The sequence below is a fragment of the Lissotriton vulgaris genome, chromosome 5, assembly GCF_964263255.1.
Source record: "Lissotriton vulgaris chromosome 5, aLisVul1.2, whole genome shotgun sequence".
NCBI lineage: Eukaryota > Metazoa > Chordata > Amphibia > Caudata > Salamandridae > Lissotriton > Lissotriton vulgaris.
In genome coordinates, this window is record NC_141693.1 from 1,207,291,401 (window position 1) to 1,207,318,497 (window position 27,097).

General features: G+C 45.4%; 1 protein-coding gene across 2 annotated transcripts in view; it reads right to left on the bottom strand.

The window, feature by feature from the left end:
- CTBP2 (C-terminal binding protein 2) overlaps nucleotides 1-27,097 on the bottom strand; it is a 161,682-nt gene that overhangs the window by 43,888 nt on the left and 90,697 nt on the right. For both annotated transcript variants that reach the window (XM_086923007.1, XM_086923009.1), the window contains exons 4-5: nucleotides 16,531-16,737; nucleotides 10,302-10,516 (exon numbers count right to left, since the gene is read on the bottom strand). In XM_086923007.1, the coding sequence (XP_086779133.1) occupies nucleotides 10,302-10,516; nucleotides 16,531-16,737 (422 nt within the window). The remainder of the gene's footprint in view (nucleotides 1-10,301; nucleotides 10,517-16,530; nucleotides 16,738-27,097) is intronic.

Sequence of the window (27,097 nt, forward strand, 5' to 3'; positions counted from 1 at the left end):
TCAGATGGTGATTATTTAAAAAAAACTAATTGTTCACTAGAAATCTCTGATTATTTGTGCATCACACTATTATTTGTAGCTCTTTACCACTTCTTTTGCCAGCACACCCCATATTATTTCCTCACCAGAAGATAACGTGTGATTTGGTTTTGTCTGCCAGCTTTCTTTAATGCCCCAAGTTGCATGCTCCAATAAATGAAAGACATCCAACCAAAGTACGGTGTAGAAAACAGTCGTAGGTGCGCATCATATCCAAATAGCTACTTGACATTATCTCTACACTCATTCTTCTGAAAACGCTCATCCAACTCACTAATTGCCTATGATCATAACCTACCAAATCAACTTCAATCTGTTTTTGGCCAACTGTGTTAAACCGAGATGGCGACTGCGCAAGCATCTGTCCACCACCACCTCGCGTCTCATCCTCCTTAACCTCTCTCTAGTTTTTGGAAAAGTACATCACACCATCCCTGCCACTTACTTAAAGCATTGTTCGCACAGAGTTGAAATGAAGTACCTTTCAAACTGCTGTTTCACCACCCCTGGCTGTTTATCACTGCCCTAGTTCCCTCCCTACCATTTGCCAAGAATCGGCCCCTAAGTCTTTCCTATTCTCATTTTGCACCGTGAACCATGTTATTTTGTGCATTCTCTTTTTAATTCCTTAATAATGACACACAGATCTTTTTCTCTGTATCCCCCACCTCCAAAAGAAACTCTTGGATTGCCTTGTAGCAATTAAACACTGGACAGATCAAAATCAAAATTCTTTTCTTCTCCGATCCCGCAACGTAGCACTGCTTATTCCTCAACTCCCAACTATATTTTTAATTCCCCATAAGGCCCGCATACTCTGTGTACAATGGTTGACCTCGTTCACACAAGTCCATCTAACCTTCTTTGCCAGACCTCCCAGATTCAAATTTCTTAGCACCTCCTTTTCATGAAAGTAAACGACTAATGATGCGCAAGGAAGGCTCATGTGACACCAGGGTACCAGATCTGCCACAGCACTCCTTCTCCACAAGAATATTGTTCATTCGCTCCAGAAACAGGCCCAAGCCAAACTAGATGACCCTTTGCCAACACACTCACTACACATTTATGGCAATATTATATAAAACTATTCACAGAGTATCACACTCATACCTTTCAGTTCATCACATCTTGCTCCATTACCTACCTGAGTGTCGCAAACCAGAACTTATTGAATGTGCACCAGAGCCACACTGCAGCCTCTAGGTTTCACACCTTCGAACTGATTGGACCCTGTCAATGTAAAGCAATTCCTAGTCCTCTATAAGGCCCTTTTATCCCAGATTTCACATGCAACCTATATCACACCTCATATTTCGAAGGGGAAGACCCTACACAAACATTTCTGCCTGCTATGCCTCATTGCCTCTTTTCATCCCACAATTTTTTAAATATTAATTTACCTTCCTATTTCAATATGTATACTCTAAAAATATGACCTAAACTTGTTTCTGTTGCATTGTCTTGTTTAAGTCTCCACCACTGCCAATCACGCCTCACCACCTTACCAGTAACGTTACACCTGTTACTGTTTGCAGCACTACTGCTAGAAGGGCTTTTTAAAGAAAAAATACAAATATTATTGTACATGACAATGATTTCTAAAATAGGAGTAAATACTTGCCAAAGTGTCCATGCCAAAGGAATACATTCACAATGCTGCCTGTTTTTCTACAAAAGGTATTTGTATATGAACTCCATGAAAATGACGACCATGTGAACTTGATTTGATTTTTTATAAAGTTAACGAAAGTTAAACAACATAAGACAACTGAAAATAAACGAATAAGCAAGAAAATCTGACAGAGACAAAAAACTGCATTTTTACAAACATAAATCGGTTAGATAGCACCACAGGTCATAAAATGCATCTATTAGCTACAGTCATTTACTCCTTTCACAGGGGCAACAACCTTCTCTCCATGGTGGCAGGATGATGCAGTTGGTAGCACATACCGTACTTTAGAACCCCCATATCATCAAGCACCGTCAGCAGCAAGCATCATACATTGGCGATATCTTGCGACACCTCCCCAGTTACCTCCGCTCGCTCCTTGTGGCAAGTCTTGCCGCAATGGCTTCCAGATACCTTTAAGGTGGGAGGTGGACCGCAATAGTGACACAGATGTGTCCATTCTGTCATTACAAAATGTGAGGTCGGTGAGCCAAACTTTAATCGTAAGTGCACATTTAGAGTTCCACAGCAAAGCAATCCTCCTTTTTGCAATAAGGAGCGCAATAGCTGCATGGATTTGTTTTGCTGCAGGCATGTGACCCAGCCAGAATGAGTAGGCACGGAAACACAGCATGCGGCAGGCTGATCACTTCTTTCATCTCCACAAATATTTGAGTCCAGTAGTTCGTAAAGTAAGGGCCATGCCAAGCCCAGTGTATCAAGTCAGCTCTACTTCCCCCACACCTAGAGCACTTATCATCCCCTTTGAGCCCATATCTTGTAAGAGCAGCAGGTGTATAATACATCTGGCAAAGGACATGAAAGTGCAAAAACCTGAGCTTAGAGTTCAATGATAGGCTTATGGTCTGACAGCAGCAAAAAACACACTTCCCCTCTGTGATATTCTCACTAATCCCATGTTCCTATAGTCTACGGTAGGTGAGCAGTGGTGGTATTGCTCACCTTGCTAGAATCTCCGTATATCAGGAAAACCCACCTACCACCGTGCTTGCATAATACGGAACAGGATGTTTAGCGGCTCAGGATCACTGGGGTACCAGACCGGGACTGTTTTGAAAATATGGAGTAGCCTGAAATATAGTAATAGGTCCAGGCTAGATATTTCACCACTGTTTTGGAAGTTTTACATGATTTTAAAAGCAGTACAACTGAACTAGGTGCAGGATTCCAAGCTTCTCTAACATGGCCACAGCCTTCAGGTCGAATGTAACCTGAATCAAAGGTTTACATTTAATAGGAATCCAGGGGGAGTAGACTGTGTCAAGACCACATCTGTTCACCATCCCATGTCATAACCATAATGCAGTCTGCCGGGTTCAAGTGACCCGTGGGTCTGGTGTGCCGACCTAACAGCCTAGTGGCTAATGGGGCTGAGGCCTCTTTCTCCACCTGTTTGTGGGGTATTCCTGTGATGTCCACACACCAATAAATTATGTGTTGCACCTGAGCAACCAAGTAATAAAGGTCAATATCAGGTACTGCCACTCCCCACCTCCTCCTTTCACACGGCAGTGTCAGTGTCTCTTTAGCCCACTCTAGGTTGCTTACCTGCCTGAATCAGGCACATGAGTACAGATCTGAACTGCCCAAGAAGCGCTGCCGGCAATGGAGCTGGAATATTGCAGAAGAGATGCAGGCTCTGAGGCAGGACTAGCAATTTAATAAGTGCTACTCTGCCAGTAAAGGAGAGTGACAAGGTAAAGTGCCTGTCTATCTGCTCCTGCAGTTTAGTATACCAGACCCCCTAATTCTCCCTGACCACAGTATCTTGATCTCTATGATGTTTGATTCCTAAAGAGTGCGCTGACCACCCCCCCTCCATATAAGAGGATAACCAGTGGGCTTGACAATGATCTGGCCAGAGGAACAGTTTGGGCTTATCCCGATGTATATAGATACCGAACACCCCCCTGAACAGAAGGATCTCCCCTATGAGTGGGGATATGTTACTGTCAGGGAAGTGGACATTTCCTCTGTATCCTCTCTGTCCCTGGTGAGGTGGAGGAGCGACTTATCAGAGTGAAGGCAGGCCCCACTGAGACAACATGGCATCTGGGGCCAGCAGCAAAAGGGGCGTCTGTCTGCTGCAGATAAGCCTATCAGCTGTGGATAAGGAAACCAAGGTTTTTATTCTTTCCCATGCATTCTCACTTATCAGGGTGGTGTTATTTGACGTGTTGTATCACCTTGGCAGGATCTGCAAAGATATCGATCCGTTCAGAGACATCTTTGTTCTGGCCAGATAGAGCACTGCATATTGATCTTGGTTTCCCATTAACAACTTCTTAACTGAGAGAAAAGAACGCCTAGTCTGCTGGGTGCTCTGGAAAAAAGGTGATCTTCATAACTTAATATTTTAGGTCACCTTTTTCTTTGGCTTTGCGTAACATATCACCTCTCTATAGTTTAGTAGATAAGCTATAATGGGTCGGTGACTCACCCCTGGTGGCGGTCCGGTGCACAGGATGCAGTGAGCCCTCTCAACCATGAGAACATCAGATGCAGTTTCCCTACTGAGGGGATCTGTAAGCAATGTCTCAACAAAAAGGACGAAATTAACTCTAGGCGAAGCACTACGCTATGCTCGCGTAGTTTGCGAAGTTTGCGCAACTTCGCACTACGCGAGCTGCACGTAGCACAGTGCGAACACGCGTAGTGCAGCGTAGGGTAGTGCAGCGGTCATTTTTTGCTTGTTCGCGGTCCTCAACGTCATGTTTTCGCGACCGCGAGCAAGCAAAATGACATCCCAGCGAGATTGTCAACGCGGGGAGGTCAGGTTTCTCATTGCGAGTGGTTGCGCATGCTCGCGACCGCTCGCAATGAGAAACTACCAGTTCGCGTTGAGAAAGCTGTTGCTCGAGTAAAAATCTACTCGAGCAGCAGAAAACTACAGCTCGCACTGTGCAAGATGCCATTTTCAATGATTGCACAGTGCCGGATGCTTGTCAGCACTGTGCAATCATTGAAAACGCATCTTGCACAGTGCGAACATGCTACTACGCAGCTCGCGTAGTGCTACGTGAAGTTTGCGTAGTGCGAAGTGCACTTCGCGTAGCGCTACTTTGCGAACTACGCCCACCCTTAGACGAAATGTTTAATGCAGTAGATTCTGACACTTCTCATTTTTCTCCAATGCCATTTAAACGCACTTCTCCAGATAAGTAAGCCTTTATCCTATGTGATAATCCCATCTTTATGATCAGACACCCTGCAGTCTGCCATATCCAAGTGGCTTGCTTGTCCATGCTGTCCTTCAGCCGATTCATCCGGATGGATATATTATCAAGCTTGTCACCTATGGCAACCATCCTGCTATTCATCTTGAGCAGACCTGCCTGAGGTTTCCACCTGCAGGTACTGTCTAACAGGAAGGAGGTCATGAGCATTCAATCTGTGGTTCTTGTTGCCTTGTCCTGGAGGTCCTTATGGTGTTGATAAGCAGTTTGGTCTGCTTTGTGTCAGCCTTTCCCATATTGGCATAGCAAAGGGCGTCTAAAGTGATCTCCCAGCGTCAAAAGAATATAAAGTTAGCAACAACGGCGTTAACCCATATGGGCCTATTAACATCAGGTGGACAGTGACATCATTAAGTCTGTCACTAGAAATCCTGTCTATAGGCCTGTCTTTGATCATCAAAAGACATGCCACCACCAAATATAAAATGTATTATAATGTTTACGAATTATTTGGGCTAAGATGGACTGCACTGTAACCAAGCTTTTATGTCTCTCATCAGATGACTGACAAATGATGCAGTGTGAGTTGTTGCTGACTTTAGATCACCTTATGCCCCACACAATGAATGCCCAGTGCAATGGCATGGTATCACATTAAGATAAAGTTAATAGACTAATTACTGCCTGTCTGTGCCCACCTAAGAACTGCACCAGTCAATCTCATTCTCAGAGCACCATGGCCTTTCACTGCGCCAACGACGACAAGCGCCAAGTACAACACTCAACTGTGATTTGTTTTCTTCAGCACACCCCTAAAACATTTCAGAATCTCACCACACTGCAGATAAGGACAACCCTAAAAGTAATTTTCGTTTACCCTGCAAGGCCTACTGCTGACTGGCAGCTTGTGACAGCTTGTGTGAGGTTCCTGTTTTGCTGGGGGCCTTCTGTTAGCCACTTTCACTTTTAACAGACTGATGTGGGGGCCTTACTTACTACTCTTACCAAGTGTTGTATGGTAAAACAGTCAGGGTGTTTTTATGTCCCTAGCTGGCTATACCTAGATTATTTGCTCCCATTTTCATACCTTTTTTTGGTAGTACCATATTAATAATTTGTTTTACAACTGTCATGTGAGGGCAACAAAAGGGACATGTTGGTTGCTGTCCAGCCTGTGGCATGGACCATGGACAACAAACAGAAGGATGACTACATAAGGTGATAGGGAGGATTCTCACACAACAAGCTGCAACATTAGAGAGGGGAGAGTATGATGAAACATAAAGGTGTATCACACAAGAACTGGAGTTGTACATCTTCCAAACCATGTGCAAGAACAAGCAAGTGGAAAGACAATAGCGAGAAATAACAGTCGCTAGCAGTATAATGATGCCCGTGTGCATATCCTGTAACACTTTTGGCAGAACAGAATGTTCGAGATTAACCGACAAGGGTGCAAGTGTATCAAATCTTTACACCACTGCAACGTCATGCATAATCATGCAACACGGAGCGAAGTCTTGAGATAGAACTTATTTGACAGCCTATAGCTTTTTTGAACCTAAAAGTTGCCCTTTTTGTAGCAGAAATAGAACGTTGTGCTCCTTTCCACTACATTACATCAAGCTCGTAGTACATGGGCATTCCAGTGCTACCATCCATAGTTTTTGATGCAAAGTCATGTTTACAATGATTGTCCAAGTCTACAAAGATTGTCAGACCAGACTGCATAAAAGATAACACCTCCTTGGGAGGGCGACTTTCTTGAAGGGTTTCCAGAGGTGGAGTGGCATAGGCATTGATCTCCTGGGGACGTTTGGATAAAAGGGAAAATGATAACAGTTGACGTCTTCAGACAGAGTTTCAATAACACCTCCTTGACGCAGACGAAAAGCTGGAGAAATGTTTTAATCTCTCCTAACATTTCAAACAGTGCATTTGTATTGCACCGTATAGCTCCTTCACAATGTGTGGAATGTTTAAAAAAATTGGACAAGCATAGGATCTTATACTGGGAAGGTACCCTTACAGTATAAAACGTATGCTAGACATCACAGACAAACAACTTTGCAGAAAAGTACAAAGGTGTGTATGTGGAGCTAGGCAGGTTCTTTGTGCGCCAGTGCTGGGGGAGAGGGCAGCATATCTCAGTAGATATGGTGCTGTGAGGTCCTCTACCCTTAGCACAACGCAGAAACTTTGGTTGCTGGTTTACACTATTTTGTCTGTAAATCTGACCCAAGATATACCGTGGTAGAGTATGGGGTGGAGTGGGTTATTCACATCTTGCTAGACACAGGAGTCTCGTGCAGTGTCAGTTGCAGATTGTTTAGAAAGTCAGAGCAACAAACAAACCAGGAAACGTTCAGAAGTTCCCACGAGCTATGGTAAAGCTCAAGTATCCCATTGAACGAGGAGGTATGGGTGGGCTTGCCACAGTACAGCTGTGATGAGGGCCTCTATGTTGTGGTTGATGAGAGGTTCAATGAGTGATGTTGCATGGGCAGAACTGGTATGTCAAGTATTACCATGCATCAGGGTGTTATAATGAAAGGAGTGGTCTCTGAGTCAGTGTACAGTTGGAGCCACAGTACAAAACATGTACTGGCTGCAGCAGATCATGCCTTGGGCGTCGCCTAGCAGTGGAAATGGAAAAATGAGCCTGGGGAATGATTTATTACCAGACCCACACTGCAGCGGTCGATTGAGTGGACTAAGTAATGGCCCATTACCTTCGGCCAATACCTTTATGGTCGCTGCAATCATTAATTGACATCTCTGCTAAGGGAGATCCTTGTATCTGGGGCTTCCGCATTATGTTATGACGAGACTTTGGTTTATTCAGGACACTGCTTACTGGATGCATTGTGGTGAATGGGAGTTGTTCCACCTTCCCGCAGCCTATGGTCCTGCACTGATTAACAATCTAATGCAATGCAAAGTTTAAAGTACTCTGTGTTGTTCACAAAAGTACTTTTTCTACTCTTCACTAGAATTTCTGAAGGGTTTCACTGGCATGCCTGTTCCTTGATGTCTGCTGAGTGTGTGCCTGCAGAAAGATGAAAGGTGGCTGGTCCTTTTCAGCCTTGGCCCCCATTCCTCTGTAAAGCAGCCCCTCTCTACTTACAATTGAAATCCAACTGCTTATTGTTCTGCAGCCCGCTGAAATCTTGACTACTCCCTTATCTGTAAGGACCTTGTGCACTCGCCTACTGCCCATGCTAATAGTGCCAATAAACATTTTGATGTGCTATACATCATCTGCTGCCTTTCAATATCAGCTGTAAACTGTGGGTCTGCTTCACAAACTGTATTTTGCAGTACATAATGCAGTACTACAGCAGTACTACTTACCTGCCACAAAATGCTATTCACAAAACTGGGACTTTAAATCTCCGTCTCCATTTCTCCTCTCATTTCTATGGGAAGATCCTCATACATGTAGTTTTAACAGTAAATGTGGGAGGGACAGGGAGAGTGGCTGGAGAATGGGGCACTCTTACTACTAAATGAAAGGATTTTAGGGAGCAAAAATGAGAGGATTAGGAGGATGAAGGAGGGGTGTAGGATGCCTAAGGGGTAGGAGATTAAAACGTTTTTTAAATGTTTCCTATACTTTCCCATAGGGGGATCTTCACCACGGTGGTGCCAAACTCTGTCTACGTGTCATTCAAGTGCATTTAAATCCCACCTTATTTAAAAGAAATCCTACCCAAAGTACGTTTATATTTACTTATTGTGAAATAAAAATCCAAAAAACGATGTATAGAATTAATTTAATGTCATTATTTTGAAAAAGTAACATCAAAAAGTATTCCCTTCGGCGTCCAACCTCACCACAGGTCACATTCACCAAAATGCCAATTAACTTACAGTCTCAGACTCAATCACAACTCACATGGACAACCGTCACAATCAAATATAGTGCCACAGAATAGCTGACGGTATCAGATATTTAACATAAATATATTGTTGCAAAAGATAAAAATATATCCAATATAATCTTATTATTCATATGTGTAAAATACAATTCATAGGAAAAATAAAAAGATATTCCTTAAAACATTATTAAACTGATTTACCGTAATTAAAAATACACACCACAAATAAGAAAACGAGAATGCACAAGACAATACACTATGTTATCTTCTAGTTTGTGCCAATAATCTGTACAGGCACACGACCGATACAAAATTCTCATCTAGTGTACAGTCAAGTTCCACAAATACAGCCTCATGTATGCGTCAACGCGTTTCGGTGGTATCCAACAGATTCAATCCACCTTCTACAAGACATCAAATCTTTTATCAATATTTATCATTGGCACCACCTTCTACAAGACATCAAATCTTTTATCAATATTTATCATTGGCACCAAGCAGGCCTCTTAATTGGTCCCCTATTGTATATATATGTATTTATTTTTCTCCCTCTTTTCCAGGCTTGATGAGGATCTCAACCACAGAACCAAGCGATCTGCAGCAGATTCTAATGTGGGAAATCTCCTCTCATGTTGGTTCAGACTCTTAGTCCTGGGAAAACCTCTCCCCTCTGCGCAAATTGCACAGGTGCCTTACAGAGGATGGACCCACCGGAATTTTGACTACTTTTAGCACAAGTACGGGCCTCTTATTGCCTCAAAGGGGCTCCCGCCATTTTGATTGTTAATAGCGTGGCGCATCTGTACGTCTTTGGAACTTTTTTGAGTTTAAGTTAAGTTAAAAACAAAAACGTTCCAAAGATTTGTATATAAAGATACATGTTATTTTTATTAATCGGAGTGCATCTCCTTATTGAGTCGTGTGCATCATTTATTGACTATTGTGTGTATTTACAGATGTCTAACACTCCTGTTTGATAAGCCTAAGGCTGCTCGACCACACTAGCCCCTAAAAGAGCACCTTGGGATTGCTAGGACAAGCCCCAGTCCACTCTTAAAGGAATACCCACACTTTTTGCACAGTATATTTCATTTGATATACTACATATAGAGACGGCTTCCTACATGAGGTAGTTGATGGGAGTGAAGGTGAAGTGGTTATTAATGGAGTGAAGGTGATGAGATTACTGGTAGGAGTAGAGGTGATCATGTCACTGGAGAGCGTTTGTGGAGTGGAGGGGATGACAGCTCTGACGGAAGTGAAAGTGATGAGAACACTGCTGGAAGGGAGAATGTCATTGATGGGAGTGAAGCTGATGAGGCCATTGGTGTAAATGGAGGTAATAAGGACACAGGTGGGAGTAAATGTGGCGGTCATTTGTGAAAGTGATGAGGTCTGAGAGCTATGTTGGCATGCAGTGATAGCTGAGGACAGATGCTATGCTCATGCAGGTTGACTACAGTATCTGGCAAGTGATAAGGTTTGGCCGAGCCTACAGGTGATACTCACTTGCTTGATGGTGAAGTCGTTGATGAGGTGATGGTTGTGTTCATTGAGATTACAATGCAGAGACACACAGTCACTCTGGTAGAGAAGGTCCTGCAGTGTGTACACTCGCTGCACTCCCAAAGACCGCTCAATGCCATCTGGTAGGTAAGGATCATAAAAGATCACGTTGAATCCAAACGCCTTTGCTCGAACTCCCACCGCCTGTCCAGCTCGACCTGCAGATAGATGACATACAAACACCATGGGATCAATGATTTCAAATTGACAACTTTGAGGAAAATGTTAGTGTTTGCTAGGTTGGAGGAGAGAATTGTTCAGAATAGCTGGCAATTGCTGTTGTACTTACAGAATCCCTGGGGCAGATTATAGTACTCTACCTACTAAAGCCTTTTTTGGAGCTTTTTGGAAGAAGGAACCCCTTTATCTTTAAGACTCCCTTTACCATTGATGACACTAGTGACACTTGTCTTTCTTTTTGTTTTTATTACTCTGCCATTGCTAATAATGGCACAATATGGGGGTAACTGACTTGGCTGCCTTCTTACATCCAGAAACGTATTATTTCTTCTTTCGTTCTATTGAATTTGAAAACACCAACTTTGCAGCTAGTATTGTAAACCTGCGGACACATAGGCAGGTTTTAAACGCACCCTCTTTCCCCCATCATCTCACATCAGGACTATAGCTTTCTCAATATATATTAAAGCTTCCATCTGCCCTACGACTCACTACTGCTGCCCCATTCATTCCATGCCTCCTCATGCCATTCATACCCACATCCCACATCCCACATCCCACACCAGCTATCACAGTCATGCTTCCATGTTCACCCCATGCAGCCTAAATCAACACTGCCTCCCCATAGTCCCCCGTTCACCTGATGCATGTCCATCCGAGCCCGCATCCCATCCAACCTTCACCATCTGTTCCCATCCCAGCTCTGCTAGACTGCCTCTCACATCACAGAAGCCGCCTCCAAACCCAGGTCTGCTTCACTAGCTTTGATATCCCTCCTTTTCTCTGCTATGCCCCCAAATTGCGGTCAAGTCCATGCCATCGAAATGTAACCCGAGGAATATGCATGTGGAGACTGGAACTGGATTTAAAATCATGAGGCCTGTGAGATTGTTGAGGCATTTTTTTTTCTGGGGGTTTCAGTTCAAGGAAGGCACTATTGTTGGAGTTTATCAAAGACTGACTGGTGTTAGGATTACTAAATATTCCCGACGTTATAAACCAGCTATATTTTCTTTGGCTGGTTTCCCACATCCTGGACATGTCTCCCCATGGCAGCCATGTATTCCCATCCCAGGCCTTTCCATATGTGCCTATCGATTACCCCATCCCTCCCCTGCCCCAGCCATGTCTCCCTCTGGCCTGACTCCCTGACCTGCCATGGCTTCCACGTTCAAGCCACGCTCCCACGCCCGAGCCTTGTTCTCTAATAACATTAGATTTTCTTCATTTAACATGACTCCTGAGGTGGAACCTGTCGCGCTTGTGACTGCTTGGGTTGTGCAGAGGGCTTCTTTTGTAGGCACTGTCTCTGTCATTATACATCCTGGTGGTTTAGAAGTCTGCTTCTCTCCTGGGACGGTTTATGAATGTTTGCAAGACTTTAGCTCGCCCCACTGTCTCTATCTGTTTTGTGGTCTGTCTCCATTTGGCCAATCTGCACCAGAAGTGCTGCTGCAGTATTTTTGTGCCACTGGGCCAAAAAAGTTGGCCCACAAACACCCCCATCCCTCATCACCACTAACCCTGCTTCAAGTTTTTCCGGAGGCTTCTTTGCCCTCATGCAACACACTCCGACACCCCCAGATCTTTTCCCCAACATAAATCTCTAAGAAAACTGGAGGCGTGGACTAAAAACGACTGGAGACAGCGGATACTGAAACTGCCCCAGCTTGATGAATTTGCTGGTCATAATAAACTCGAATGCATTTCTGGCTTTATGTGAATATTGCACCCAAATGGGAACAAAATCGATGTCCTATATGATAATTACAAAAGACGATGCAATAACGCGCTGCAGTAGCTTTTGTTGTGCAGGGGAGATGTATGGGACAACTACTCCGGCCCCAGTATTCCGAGGAGGAAGCACGCTCCGCTGTCATTTCAGCTGAGGGTCCCGGGCACTGAGAGCGGATAGAACCCCGTTGTCATTGAACCTGAGGGTTGCAAAGTCGGCAGCAGACCAAAAGCCTGATTGTATTACTACCTAGAGCCCCAGACACCGGCAGCAGACCAGAACCGCACCTGCATTAAAACTGAGGGCAGAAAAGCCAGGCTGGAAGCCATTAACGGAGAGTCTGGAACACTGACGGCATCCTCGAGCCCCACTACCATTAACAGAGAGGAGCAGGGCAACACTCCTCGTTCAGGAACACGGGTGGGTCAGGCCCAGTCACGAGCCCAGAACTACAGTATCATTACAAGAGACACTGGTGTCAGGCGGCAGGCCAGACCGATGCTGGCATGTGTGCCCACCCCAACCGCTGACAGTAGTGCACACAACACTGTTGTTGACAACGAGGGCCTCGGACACTGGCAGTAGACCCAAATACCGCTACCAAAATACAGCGGTCTCGCACACTGAGATGAGCCCAGAAGCTCACTGTCATTAATCCCAAGGGCCCTGGACCACTCGTCCAGTCACCTTAAAAACTACTGAGGGCTCCAGACACTAGCAGCGTGTCAGGGCCAATTCACCATTAAAGCTGTGCATTCGTTTGTTTGAAGAGGGAGGGGAGCATGCTTATGGTTGAGCAGTAACAGGGGACCTTCAATATATTTTGCGAGACCCCTTTATTTTGCGTTGCATCAGGTTTTAGGGTGTGCCTGTAAGGTTGGCTCACATTAGGCGAAGCCAGGTATGCGTATAGCTGTCAAGGAAACCTCCTACCATTCCAGTCTAGTGCCGCTAAAAGAAGGTTCCGGCTGCAGCCATACTTTCATATCACAAGACAATGGCCACAGATTTAGGAGCTATGAGAATCTTGGCAGGAGACAGAGTCCATCACTCACAGGAATGCAGGAGCTTCACATTATCTCACTGTGAATGAAGGTTTTTACTTCAATGGAGCACACAGCGAACTGAGCTCAACCACCACTGTCCACACATCGGCAGACATGCGAAGGAAGGCACAAGACCATAAAGTGATGTGCCAAGGATCATGCAGTTTCAGAAAATGGGGAAGCTGGGATTCAAACCTAGGTTTCCTGTTTCCCAAGAATCTTCGACTGTCGCAAGACCACACCTATACTCATGTAAACTTTTCAAGGATTCATAAATGCCAGCCCTCAAAACGTCAACATAAAAGACTCCCTTGGGAAAGTTACAGAAAGATAACCAGAACTAGTGAATTGCCTGCTTCTCTTCTTACTTGTAAGTGGTTCCTGTAAAAATCTTCAATACTTCTTGTTTACCTGGTAATACGTTTTAGGTCTCGCCTAGGCAGCGCTTGCGCTGTATCTTCAAGACATCCTGTATTCAGGATATGGGCATAAAACTCCGCCCACTTTCCGCCCATCTTTTTAATTAGCTCCTGTCCCTGTCCTTTGTAAATGGTGGCTTTTCATTGGTCAATAGGCTTAGTAGTCCCTCCTTAGTACTGCCTTGTCCCTTCTTGTAACCTCCCATGAGAACACCCCCTGTTACATGTATTGTTACTCCCTAGGTTTTAATTACAGCCTCAAGGAACTATTTTCTTAAATGGCTTCAGGCAGGCCACACACTTGGTCCTAAGCTAGGCTGGCAGTGGTTTCACTCACAAGAACATCTCACATTTATATGAGACTGTCTATAAATTTCCCTTCATCAGCTCCACACAGAGTACAACCTAATCCGAAATTACTGTAATAATTATTTTATCACATTGCAAAGCTACTAATTGTTTATATGAACATGGCTATTTGAATGTATTCGTAGTACTGTCTAACATGCAACGCATTATGGGTAGGGTGGATTTGCCATATCTTCTGCAGGGTGCAGGACCATATGTGACCAAAAGTGGTCCCCTTTTTACCACATATGGTACTGCACCCTGCAACATGGCTAAGTAAAAGACATTGCCATTTATAATGCCAATAAATCCAACTTTGTAGACATGCAGTGCTGGTGCCTTGCTCACTAGGGACCTCTAGGAGCAGCTTGCGGTACTGCACCTAGACATGCAGTGCTGGTGCCTTTCTCACTTGGGTCCTCTAGGAGCAACTTGCAGTACTGCACCTAGACATGCAGTGCTGGTGCCTTTCTCACTAGGGACCTCTATGAGCAGCTTGCGGTACTGCACTGAGACATACAATGCTGGTTCCTGGCTCACTACGCAAGCATTTGCAATGCACTAGGTCTCACATTACTGAAAGTATGAGGTATTGGTGTTGCATTATTATTTGCGACACCAATACCACAAACTATTAGTAAAGCAAGACCTATTGCATTGCAAATGCTTATTCGTGGTTGGAAACAGTAAGTGTTGGTGTAAATAACGCTTCTCGTCAAATAGTGCTCAAGTATTTTACATGACTGTGTGTGTGTTACTTTACACTTGGGTTTTATTTTACCTGCTATACGTTAAATGTTTCTTAGTCCGGTGAACATCACTTTCGATCTATAATCATGTTTCTATGCCATTCTCAGAAGAAAATGTGCTAAAAATCAAAATCAGTACCTTGATTCAAAATAAATAAATACTAGGAAGACAAGCTGCAACAGTGCTTAAGTAAATAATCTATCATGAAAACTGAATTTTGTGTCATCGACTGTAACTCAAAAATGTGAAAAAAAATAGCATCTATGTACTCCGATGAGACAGCACTTACTTCGGAACTGAGACTGGCTGCACACCCTGTTGTGTGCACCTGTTCAATGCTCCCCTGACCTGCCTCTCCTTGCCATTAGCCCATCTCTACTATGCATGGGGTGTCCCTACACCCACTTCATGATGGCGCAAGGTGTGCACAGGTCTAAGCCTGACTTTTCTTTGCATGTGGCTGTCTGAGTGGATTATTTTGCATTTCTGTGTTACCCATCTGTGTAGACTGCTGGTAGAGTAGATACAGCATGCTTTGTTTTTGCTGTCCTGTAATTTCACAACACTAATCTCTGGTGGCTTTTTTGATAGTATGTGTGGTACAGTGTCAGATGTTCCAGGACTGGCCTCTGGTGAACCCAGTATGTAGTAATATTCAGTGCTGAGGGCCAGGGGCTACCAATACCAATTAGCAATAGTGCAACTCGTGCAGAGACATCGGGGATCAGGGTTTCAGCCATAGCTGCTGATTTACTACTAAACTAGGGGACAAGACCCATTTTGTTTGCCTGTATTAGGGCCTATGGCACCTTTGTTAAGACACTGCTATGCGCCCTCTGCCTCTGGGGTCTGGTTTCAGATGAAGTGCTATCTGGTTGCTTTTGGTAGAGGGAGGAGGTTGTCTCTGGTGTTATGGGATTATATGTTGGTGGGATAAATCTCCATTGCAAATCTGACGGTAACAGAGGTTCCTCTCTCTCTGGACAACTGATAGAGATGACTCACCACGCCCGGGAGCCACCTTACCTTTCTCACAGAGAGCACCACCGAGATACAGGCACGCGCCATCACATAGTCCAAATGGATTCTGAAAGTTACCTCTCTCTCACAGAATCGATCAAGGACAGTCAACTGTCTCACAACCAGAGTACAGAAACAACAGCTGTATCTGTATGAGTTTACCAAAAACAGTTCGATCTCACACATTGCACTAAGAACTGTCACCACTCACAAACAGAGCCCCCTAGATACATGCCCCTGCAATCACAGAGTCCATGACTGCCCTCCAATGGCTGGTGCCTGCACCTGGTTTCATTTAAAATGGCACATTCTGGTGGATTTCTTGCTGATATGTGCAGCTGTCTGTGATGGGAGGTTCTTTGCTTCTGGATGGAGGAGTCTCAGATGGGGGACTGTCCCTCGCATACTCTGTAATGCCGAGTGTCTGTCTTTAGGTGTCTCTGGCAGTGAAATGGGGCAATCTCAGGTAGACCCTGTGACAGAGGCAACTGTCTCTAGATGTCTCTAGATGTCTCTGCGAGAGGTGCGGTCTCTGGCGGATCCTTTCATGGTGGACGGATGCCAGGCTGTAGCTGGAAACTCTGTGAGAGAGGTCATCATAATTGCTAATCATCCCCTGATGACGGGAATTCACTCTGGTGTATGAGATGCATATAGGCCATGAGCCAACTTACCAAAGCCAATGAGCCCCAGAGTCTCCCCTCGGATCCTTGCTGCCCCCGACGCCACCTCCCGGATGTGCTCCACACTCTGCACCCTGGTGCCTTCCCGCAGGGCCTGGTAGAGCCAGGTGTTCCGGCGGTAGAGGTTTAGGATGTGGCAGGTGCTAGAGTCCGCCGTCTCCTCCACCGCTGCAGAAGGGATGTTGCAAACTGCAATGCCTGCAAAGAGAAAGGTTGATGGACCTAAGAACATCAAGGGTCTTGGACATTTACATCGCGCCTTAGAGAGAGAATTAATACAGTTTATAAAAACACACAGGAGGGATGCCCTGGATGCAATGAGACTAACATACACTTCTTCCATGCGACATGGGCCTGTCCAAACCTGAGAATATACTCGGAAAGAACAGCAGATCTAGTTAATGGCTGTAGGCATAGACGATTGATTGCACCGCAGACATGTTTTTCTCCACAGCCCAAAGGAAGAATTAACTAGTAAGTCTGCGGATCACGCACTGGTTGTGGCCAAAAGACAGACTGCACTGAGCTGGAAGAGCAATTACTTGCTCTTCGTCAGGGGTAGCTGTAATACAACATCACAAAATTTACATTAATAGTGAAGATACCTCATTTTGTGCAAAAATTAATACATGTTGGAAATAGGAGAAGCGGTACTATCTAAAGGCGGAAAGTGTAGCTATGGTGTAATGAGCAAGTGCATAACAACCGAGTAGGTTACGAGAGCGGGTTTATACCTATATAAAAAAAGAAGGTTAAAACGACAGTTAGCTTCGCTGCAAAGTATTTAGACTCTGAAATGTCTGGGTAGTCATTTTAACTGTGGCAAAACGCTGAGAGAGGGGTTCAAAGTGAAAGTATTTTGATGTAATTGAACTATGCAACGAAATCGTTCTGGTCACCATGTTTGTACCAAACTAAGTTTAGAGTTTAATGAGGTGTCTTCACTCAAAATAACACGCAATATGATGGATATGTGGAACGGATGGAAATATTGAAAAGAATATGTCAAGTTTGAAATATGGACGAACCAGTATCAGAATAAATGGACGAGTTCAAGAGGGATCTAGTATCCCATCAATAAAATGTTGTGCACCACGGTGTGGAACATAAAAGCTGCGTTCCCCACTAATGGATTTTGATTAAATTGCGCGATGGCAAGGCGAAACCCAGGTTGCACGCAAAAGGACAAGGATGTTTAAATATATGGATTATGGATTATCTTGAAAAGTCAGGTGTGCACACCACCACATTCATTATTAACATTGACCTGAGTAGTTGGGCAAAGCAACAAACACCGTAACTCAATCTTTCCCAATGGTGACAGATTTAGCACATGAAAAAATAATAGCAGGGGTGGTGAGGAGATGGAGCCGCGGGTGGGGGGAGCAGGTTTGGATAAAGCAACATAAAGAGGGCATGTGGCATGAGGTAGAAAGCAACTCGATAGTGGCAGAGAAGCACTCAAGGGAAACAGCAACACAGGGGGGCAAGAGGTAGAAGTACACGAGGGAGACAGCTAAACAGAGTGTGGAGGGATGTGGCGGAAGAGGTACATAGGAGGCACAGTGAGCAACCATAAGAGAGAAAGAGCAAACTGAGCACATAGGGGAGGGTATTTGTTTGGGTGGAGGGGAGGCAAAAAAACAGGAGGGAGGGAGTTGGAAAACATGGACTGTGAAGGAGTGCTTAACCCAAAAAAAGTAGGTTACTAAAAGTGAGAAGTGGAAGAACACAAGTCAGCCAGTCAAGAGGATAGTAAAGAGGTTATACTACAGGGGAGGGACAAACACAATATGGACAAGGAAAGTCATCAAATAAGGAGCAAGCAAATGAGAATAACAATAAAGCCATGCAATGGACAGGCTTTAAGCCCCTGGAAGTTCAAGCAAATGAGAGCGACATTCAAGCCTCCCAATAGTAAGCAATTGGCGGGCTCTTGGCCCTTGTAATTTCTTGGAAGGACTCCAATAGATCCTTCACAATAGGGCAACTTGCGCTGTCTTTCTGAAGCACCTTCTTCCACTGTTGTGTTGGAATTCAAAGGTTTAATTTCAACTTGCGCTGTCCAGATAGGCTCAACCTAAAATAATTGTCTTAGGCAAGGTACAAATAATAGAGGGAGGAGCTCAAGGGTAGAAAGTCAATCGGCCACAGCATGCCTTAAAACAAACCACCATCCTGTGAGGTTCCGTGACAATTGTAAGTGGTGTTCTCGACTCGCACGAATATGGTCGAGTCTGGTATCTATGAACCGCAAATGACGAGTTTAGTGGGTGTACGCAGTTTCGCTGTGCTAACCTAAACCGTTTGTCTATTACGTGGGTATTTCTATCTGTACCCACGGGTTCCATCTTAAATACGGCATCCATTTTGTCTCTTGCCCTCAAGTAGCCAGCGAACGGACGTTGTCCGCTTCGCGACCCTGGGACTCCCAAGATATTTGCGGAAGACACATGTCTCTTGTAAATGTCTTTATGACGAGGGGGATGATACTGTAAGGCAGATGGCGCCGCTCGAGGCCCATCTCGAGCGGCCGGTTTATTGTCTCAGCCGTGCATCTCATTAGGCACGTCCCATTGATGCCTGTATCTCGTGTTTCCCGATACCTCCCCTTTTACACCCTTTCCGATCTCCCCACTGTCTCCATCTTCCTCTGCACCTGTCCTTGTTCCTATCACGATCTGTTTTACTGCTGATTGGAATGTACTAATGATGGGAAGATGGGTTTTTACAGTTGGGAACCGCCAAATGTTTCCGCACTTATATTCCGGACCTTATGTGAATCAAAGTGACCAAAACGACCCCTCTGGGGGATAATTGTGGGAACCGGGTTGTAAACTTTTGTCTGCTATGCAAACCTATGGGAAAATCGTGTATAAAAGGAGCGATCCACAGAAGCAATTTGAAGCAGTCACTCTGAACTACACTTGTTGTACTTACCGTGATTTCTGTGTTTCCCTGCAGCAAATAAACCTTGAATCTTTGACGCCGAAGGAAGTGTCCCGTGTCTCTGTGATTCGTACGCCGGAGCAGGTTACCCACGAAGGTTTCAGGTGTTGTGCCCTGGCACCGCTGGGTTCTAAAATAACCCAGTCCTTCAGTTGGCGCCCAACGTGGGGCTGCATCAGTGGTACCGGTCCAAGCCCGACGATCGTGAGGAACTTCGTGTGAAATCTCCGAGGGAAGGTGCACTCCGCTTCATCGATCCTGTTGTCGAAATAAGTGGCCCGAAGACTTTTCCCGCGAAGATTCCCGCCTCCTGACGGCTGCGACGGACTGCTGCCCTGACTGTAGACCTGTTTTGGCGCCTGGCGTAGACCTTGGTATAGCGAGACGATTGACGGGCCTTCCTGGTGACGCCATCGATCTTTGAGTTAAGTATTTGTGGGTCGCTCCCAGTGTTCTTGGTTGTAGTTCTTAGTTGTTGCATGGTTCCATTGCATTTGTGGTTCTTGGTACTTTGTTGTGATATTTGACGACTGCAGACGCCAAAACCGAGGGTTTTCGCTCTTTGCTGGGACTTGGTAAATCCTGTAACCCTTGAAGTTTGTGAAACTCGGCTAGTGTGCAAGATGCCTAGTCGCAGTACTTTGTTTAGTTGTTTCAGACCTTGCGGTGTGGATTCCCGACTGGAGGACTCGTGTCCGATACCTCCGGTTGGAACTCCGACTTATGAACTGTACAGTAAGCATGGGCTAGGCCCGATTACTTTTAATGATTATTGGATCCGTTATACAAAGAAGGACGGTGTCCTTAGTTGGCCACCTCATGGTAGTTTTGAGACTCCAATCTTAGATAATCTAGAGGTTAAACTATTTGCGAAAAAGTCAAGGCCGGCCATGTTTGATGCCTTTCGGTTGTGGCGTAAAGAAGCCCGACAGAAAGAAATCAGACAGACTAAACGAAATCAGAGAGATGGTGTTGCTACCATTGTAAAGAAAGCAGAGCAGTTTCAGCGTGATAAAGAGGATAAGGAAAAGGAAGTGTTCGATAGGCTACAGCGTATGTCCATAGATAAATGCTATCCTGCTTTGCCTACGGAGTCGGATAAGAAGGAAGAACCAGTTGAGGATCCTTTAATGTCTTATCTTCTGAAGTCACCACCTCCGTATGTACAGGGTGCCGCTGCTCCAGTGGTTCCCCCTGTACTTGTTCCGCCACCTATTCCTCAGCCTGTTCCTCAAACTGCACCCGTCCTTCCGACTGTTCCTGCTCCTTTGTCTGTTGCCATCCCTACTGCTCCTCCACTTCCACATACTCCTGCTCCCGCTACTGCTCCTGTTTTGTTAACTCCTGCTGTTGCTTCTGTTTCTACCTCTTCCCTTGTTAGTCCTGTGTCCTATACTTCTCCCTCTACTCGTAGTCGTACTTCTCCTCTTGCGGCTAGTTTCTTTCATTCGCTCGGACCTGTTCTTGGGTCCGCTGGTTCAGATGGTCCGCAGAGACGTAGTCAGCTTCCCGGTAATAGGGAACGCGCTTCGCTATATAATATGGCGATGGGTTGGATGACACATCCTCTTAGAAATCCACCACGTATTGTACTCGATACATTCTGTCAATTTAATATACCAACCCAAAGATACGTGTTCGAGGAAATGTGTAAGGTCCTTCGTGATCAGATATCGGCCGATGCACCTGACGAGGTGCTGTCCGCTTTGTCTGATCTACAGCTTCAGTTCTCGAATGGACTGATAGTGGATACTAACGTTCGACGTGCTGTCGAGCGGTTGCTATCTTTCCGTCCCACTCCTATACCCCAAGCCTTGTTTGTTGAGGATGTTGAAAGACAGCCAGATGAGTCTGGTCAATTTCCTATGCGTGAAGTTCCACCAGTATGGATGCCAGGTAATCCTGCAGCCCAACATCCGATCTTGCCGTTTTTCCAGAGAGTATGGATACATCTCCCATGGAAACGCTCAGAGGTGTTACAGGTGAAGCAATCCTTGCCTGACCCTCGCAAAAATCCTACAGGGTATTATAAGGAATTATCACAGCTCGTAGATGCTACGATAATGAACCTTGCTGATATTGATATGCTGTTCGGCAATGTCGTACCGCAACCGGTATGGGCTAAGATTCGTCAGGAAAACCATCCCAATGAATTAGGTGGTGCTTGGGCTGCCATTGTAGCGGCGGATGGTCGACAAACTGGTGGTGCTAAACCCGAGCAGTTGATTGTCGATCTTCCCCAAAGAATAATAACGTTAATGAAAACTCTTATGCCAGCTATGAGGGTGAACTGGGACAAATTGTCAGCTTGTAAACAGAAGAAGGACGAGAGTGTCTCCGACTTCTTTACGAGGTTCGAGGAGGCATTCATCGACCATAGTGGACAGGATATGAGTACTGAGGGTGGTCAGCGGTTGTTCGTGGATAAGTTTGTCTCTAACTTATTGCCCGATTTGAGCAATAAATTGAAGAATTCAGAAAGTGCGTGGGCCGTTTCTACCTCAGCACAGATATTGGCCACAGCACAATATTATGAGAATAGAGAGAAAGAAGAGAACGAACGTGCTGAGAAAAAGACGAAAGAGCTTAAAACTAAAGTGTTGTTACAGCAAGCGTATCCTCCGCGTTCGAATCAGAATGCTTCGCAACAAAATAGATCGCAGCCGCAGTCGAACCGATCACAATCTCGTAATGACTCCTCCTCCCAAAGATCCTCGTTAGGGTACAATCAATGTGCCTATTGTAGACAGGAGGGTCATATCAAATTCAATTGTCCTGTTCTGAACGATCGTAATAGTGGTAATTCATCTAGAGGAGGTCGTGGTGGTTCACAGCAGACGTCACGTGGTAGAGGTCGTGGTGCTCAGAATGATCGTTCAGATAACTCATCAAATTCTAACAACTGTTTTGATCAGCGTGGATCATCGCAAGGACGATCTGCGCAGTACAATGTAGACGATTACTACGTCGATCAGGGAACTGACGACAGTAATTACTAGGACAGCCAAAGACAAGGAGAGGGAGTGGTATCAGTTCCGGTTGATCAGAGAGGGCCTTACGTCGCAGTTGCTACATCGGGCGTCGTCGAGCCTTTTCTGTTGGACACTGGTGCAGCGAAAAGTTCCATTATGCATTCGAAACTCCCTGGCGCACCTTTGTCTGGCTTAACAAATGTTTCCGTTGGATTCTCTGGCGCCCCGGTTAGCAATCCAGTTTCGCGCCCTTTGCCCCTTAAAATTGGGCCTTGTGAGCTCCAAGCTCCGTTGATTTTGACTACTGGTTGTGGTGAAAATCTTTTGGATTTGCTTAAATGTTTGTATGCAACTCTGTATTGTTCTCCTGCGGGTGTAAAGCTTACGTTGGGAGAGAGGGTTGTCTCTCCTATGTACTTATCTCTCGATAAGCTTCCACCGGAATTGAGTTCTCTTCCTGCGTCTTTGTGGGCAACGGGTCCCAATGATGTGGGCCTGCTTGACATCTCCCCTTATGTTGTTCAGTTGAAATCCAATGTGCGATTGCCACGTATTCCCCAGTATCGGATCTCTCTTGATGGTGAACGTGCACTGTTAGCGATCATTTATGATCTGATCGAGAAAGACGTTATTGAGGAGACTCGGGGAAACGTGTGCAACAGCCCTGTACTGCCCATTCTTAAACGTACTGATCCTTCGAAGCCACCTGTTTATCGTTTTGTTATCGATTTACGGGAGGTAAATAAAATTGTGATTCCTCAGTTCCCCGTTGTGCCTGACATCACGGCGCTACTGACTCTGATTCCAGCTTCTGCATCGTGGTTTTCGGTGATTGACTTGAAGAATGCGTTCTTCAGCATCCCGATTGCAGAGGAGAGCAGGGACCTTTTCGGTTTCTCTCTCGGTGGACGTAGCTTCCGGTTTAAACGCGCTCCTCAGGGCTACTGTGAAAGTCCATCGATTTACAGTCAAGCCTTGAAGGGTCAGCTGGATGCGTTTACGTTGCCGGCTGGTGCGGCCTTAATCCAATACGTCGATGACCTATTGGTGGCTGCAGATACTCAGGACATTTGCAAAATTGCTACGGTGTCGTTGCTGCAACATCTCTGTGAGTTAAATCACAAGGTGTCACCTTCTAAACTCCAATATTGTTGTCAAGAAGTAACCTATCTAGGTCACTTATTGTCAAAGGAGGGAAGGCGGTTGACCCCAGAGAGAATTGCTGCAATTGCACGAATGGCTGTGCCAACAACCCAAAGAGATGTGCGTGCCTTTCTAGGTATCACGTCATACTGCAGGCAATGGATTCCTAATTTTTCATTGCTAGCGAAACCATTAGTGGCCCTTACGTGCAAGGATGTTTCAACTCCTTTACCATGGACGGAAGAATGTCAGAAAAGTTTTTCTGAACTGCGTGACGCGTTGTGTTCGGCTCCTGTGTTAGGTACTCCTGACTACAGTAAGCCATTCACGTTATATGTTCACGAGAGGGAAGGTTGTGCTTTGAGTGTTTTAACGCAACCTTTTGGTGGTAAGCAACGTCCATGTGCATATTTTTCCTCGACCTTGGACCCGGTAGCTAGAGCATTGCCGAGTTGTCTGAGAGCAACAGCGGCAGCTGCGGTGTCCATCCGACAATCAGCAGGATTGGTCATGGATAATATGCTTACGGTGATGGTTCCGCATGCAGTTGACACTCTTCTGAATCGTACGAAAACTCAGCACTTGACGAGTGCGAGATTGTCTGGGTACGAGTTGACGTTGCTGGCAAGTCATATCCAAATAAAACGTTGCAATGTTCTGAACCCGGCGACTTTGTTACCAATTAACTCAGAGTCAGATGAAATAACAGAACATGATTGTTATTTGAGGACAGAAGAGGAAACGAAAGGTCGAGTGGACCTTAAAAACACCCCATTGGAAGACCCAGATGGAACGCTGTATGTGGATGGTTCATGTTTTAAGTTGCCGAATGGCGATGTGACTACTGCTTATGCTGTTGTAACGTTGAATACTGTTGTTGAGACTGCAAGATTGAATCAGAATTCTGCCCAAGCTGCAGAGCTGATCGCTCTCACTAGAGCGTGTGTGTTAGCAAAAGGGAAACGTGTGAATGTGTTTACCGACAGCCAATATGCTTTTGGCGTCGCCCATAGCTTTGGACGATTGTGGAGAGAGAGAGGTTTTTTGACATCGCATGGTACGAAGATTCAGCATGGTCAGCTTGTGAATGATCTTTTGGATGCACTTACGTTGCCTAAGCAGGTAGCGATTGTTAAATGTAGTGCGCATCGTAAGGTGACGGATGATGTTGGTCGTGGTAATGCGTTTGCGGATGAGATTGCTAAGGAGACTGCCCGGAACCTTAGTACTCGAATGTATGTGACGAGTTCGGTTAGGTGGCCTGCAGAGTCGGGTATGTGTGAAGACACTATTGAGAGTGTGAAGGAAATTCAGAAAGAGGCCACCGAGACTGAAAAGACGAAGTGGAAAGAAAGTACGGGAAAGCTGGATGCAAGTGGTTGTTGGATTGATTTATCGGATCAGAAAAGATGGATGTTGCCTGATGCGTATGTACTGGCCGTTGTGACAATGGCACATGGGTTAGCACATATTAGCGCGAAAGGTATTTGTAAGCTGCTGTCCCCCGTGTGGAAGAATGATGGCATCACGAAATGTGCTGAACGCTTGGTTAAGAACTGTATGGTATGTATGTTGTACAATCCTGGTAAGGGAACCCCAACTCCTCCTGGCAGTTTTGCTCCCCCTTCATGTCCCTTTGAGGTGATTCAATTGGACTTCATCCATATGGAGCGATGCAATAACCTGAAATACGTTTTAGTTGTGGTTTGCGCATTCTCCCGATGGATTGAGGCCTATCCTCTCAAAGACAATACTGCTTTGTCTACTGCGAAAATCCTACTGAAGGAATACTTTCCTCTGTACGGAATGCCTAGAGTCGTGTGGTCAGATAACGGAAGTGAGTTTGTGGGGAGTGTGATGAAGAGTGTGTGTAAAGGCCTTGGAATTAATCAGAAATTCCACAGCGCCAATCATCCCCAGTCAGCTGGTTTGGTTGAGGGGTATAACGGCACCCTTAAACTAAAGCTAGCAAAGATTCAGGCTACGACTGGTCTCTCGTGGCCTGACGCTTTACCCTTAGCATTACTGTCAACTAGGGCGACTGTACACTCCCGAGTAGGGCTTAGTCCCTATGAAATAGTGTTCGGTCGTCCTGCGAATGTTTGGGGGGTTCCTAGACCAGGTGCGTTTTGTGATCTTGAGTATCCAATGTTGATCAATTATCTTCATGACTTGACTGCTAAACTGAGGTTAATTCACCAACAGGTTTACGAAGCACTGCCGACGCAGACGGAGGGTCCAGGCCACCAGCTCCAGCCCGGAGATTGGGTGGTGACGCGGAACTTTTCGCGCAAGAACAATTTGGATCCGCGGTTCACTGGACCCTACCAGGTTCTCCTCGCCACGAGGACTGCTGTTCGTCTTGAGGGACGGAAGAACTGGGTGCACGCCACCCACACGAAGAAAGTCCCTATCCCTTTGCCGGCAGACCCGTGGGTGAGGAGAGGCATTGCATCAACTGAAACCGAAGGATTGCCGGCGTTTGTACCTTTTAGCGACGCACAACCTGTCGGAGAATCCTCAGTGCAGCAGAAAAACACCGTTGAACATTTGTCATCAAAAGACTCAAGACCAGAACACTCAACTGATCAGCAGGACGTTGTCTCTTCAAAGGATCCTTTGTTCGACGAACAGACACGTCCTGGGAAAACCCGATACTTTTTGCGATCTAGCACTAAAGACTAATAAAAGATCCTGCTTTGATTCATTGACAACTGCATTATCCCGCTTTCCGTGATCAGTTTGAACATTCGTATTATTGTGATTATTCTTGTATATATATATATATTGAGTTTTGTTCCTTATACTTTTTGCTTCCACAGCTGAGAGACATTGATTATAAATAAAGGCCGTAGGGCCGCGCGCGTACTTCTTTCTGGTTAGTAGGTCTTGACGCTAGGTTAAAGACCGTCGGTTCCTGGGAACTCCTGGGAATTGACTACTGCTACACAGAACGAAGTGCGTCAAGAAACGTTGCGGACGGTCATAGGGGATGGCGTTTTCAAAGCTGATGGACTTGGAAGAAGCTCAGGCGCAAAGGTTCAAGTTGCAACAACTTAGTCGTACCAAATGTTTTATGTTCCAAATATTTGTATTGTTTTTGACTATTTCTGCATTATTGGCGGGTGGGGTGTATTACACGATGTCTTACTTCTTACCTTCTGCTATACCTACTCCTACCCCTGATCCTAAACTTACCTCCACTGTTTCTCCTCATTCCTTTCACATCTTACCTGAACACGAGCAGGCTAGACGTGCAGAATTCCGCAACAATTCCTTTATTCAGCTCCTTCACCAGCATCAGTTAGTGGTTAACACTACTAATTGTTGGGTGTGTGGGTTGATGCCACATACTACGGATAAGGGAATTCCATATCTGGTGTTACCGTATAGTTCCCAAGGGTCTGCTCGAGCATTTCAAACAATGTTTCGAAGCGCACTAGGCTTCCACCCCATTCGAGAACCACGTTCCCCCTACTCTGGTCCTACCTCGT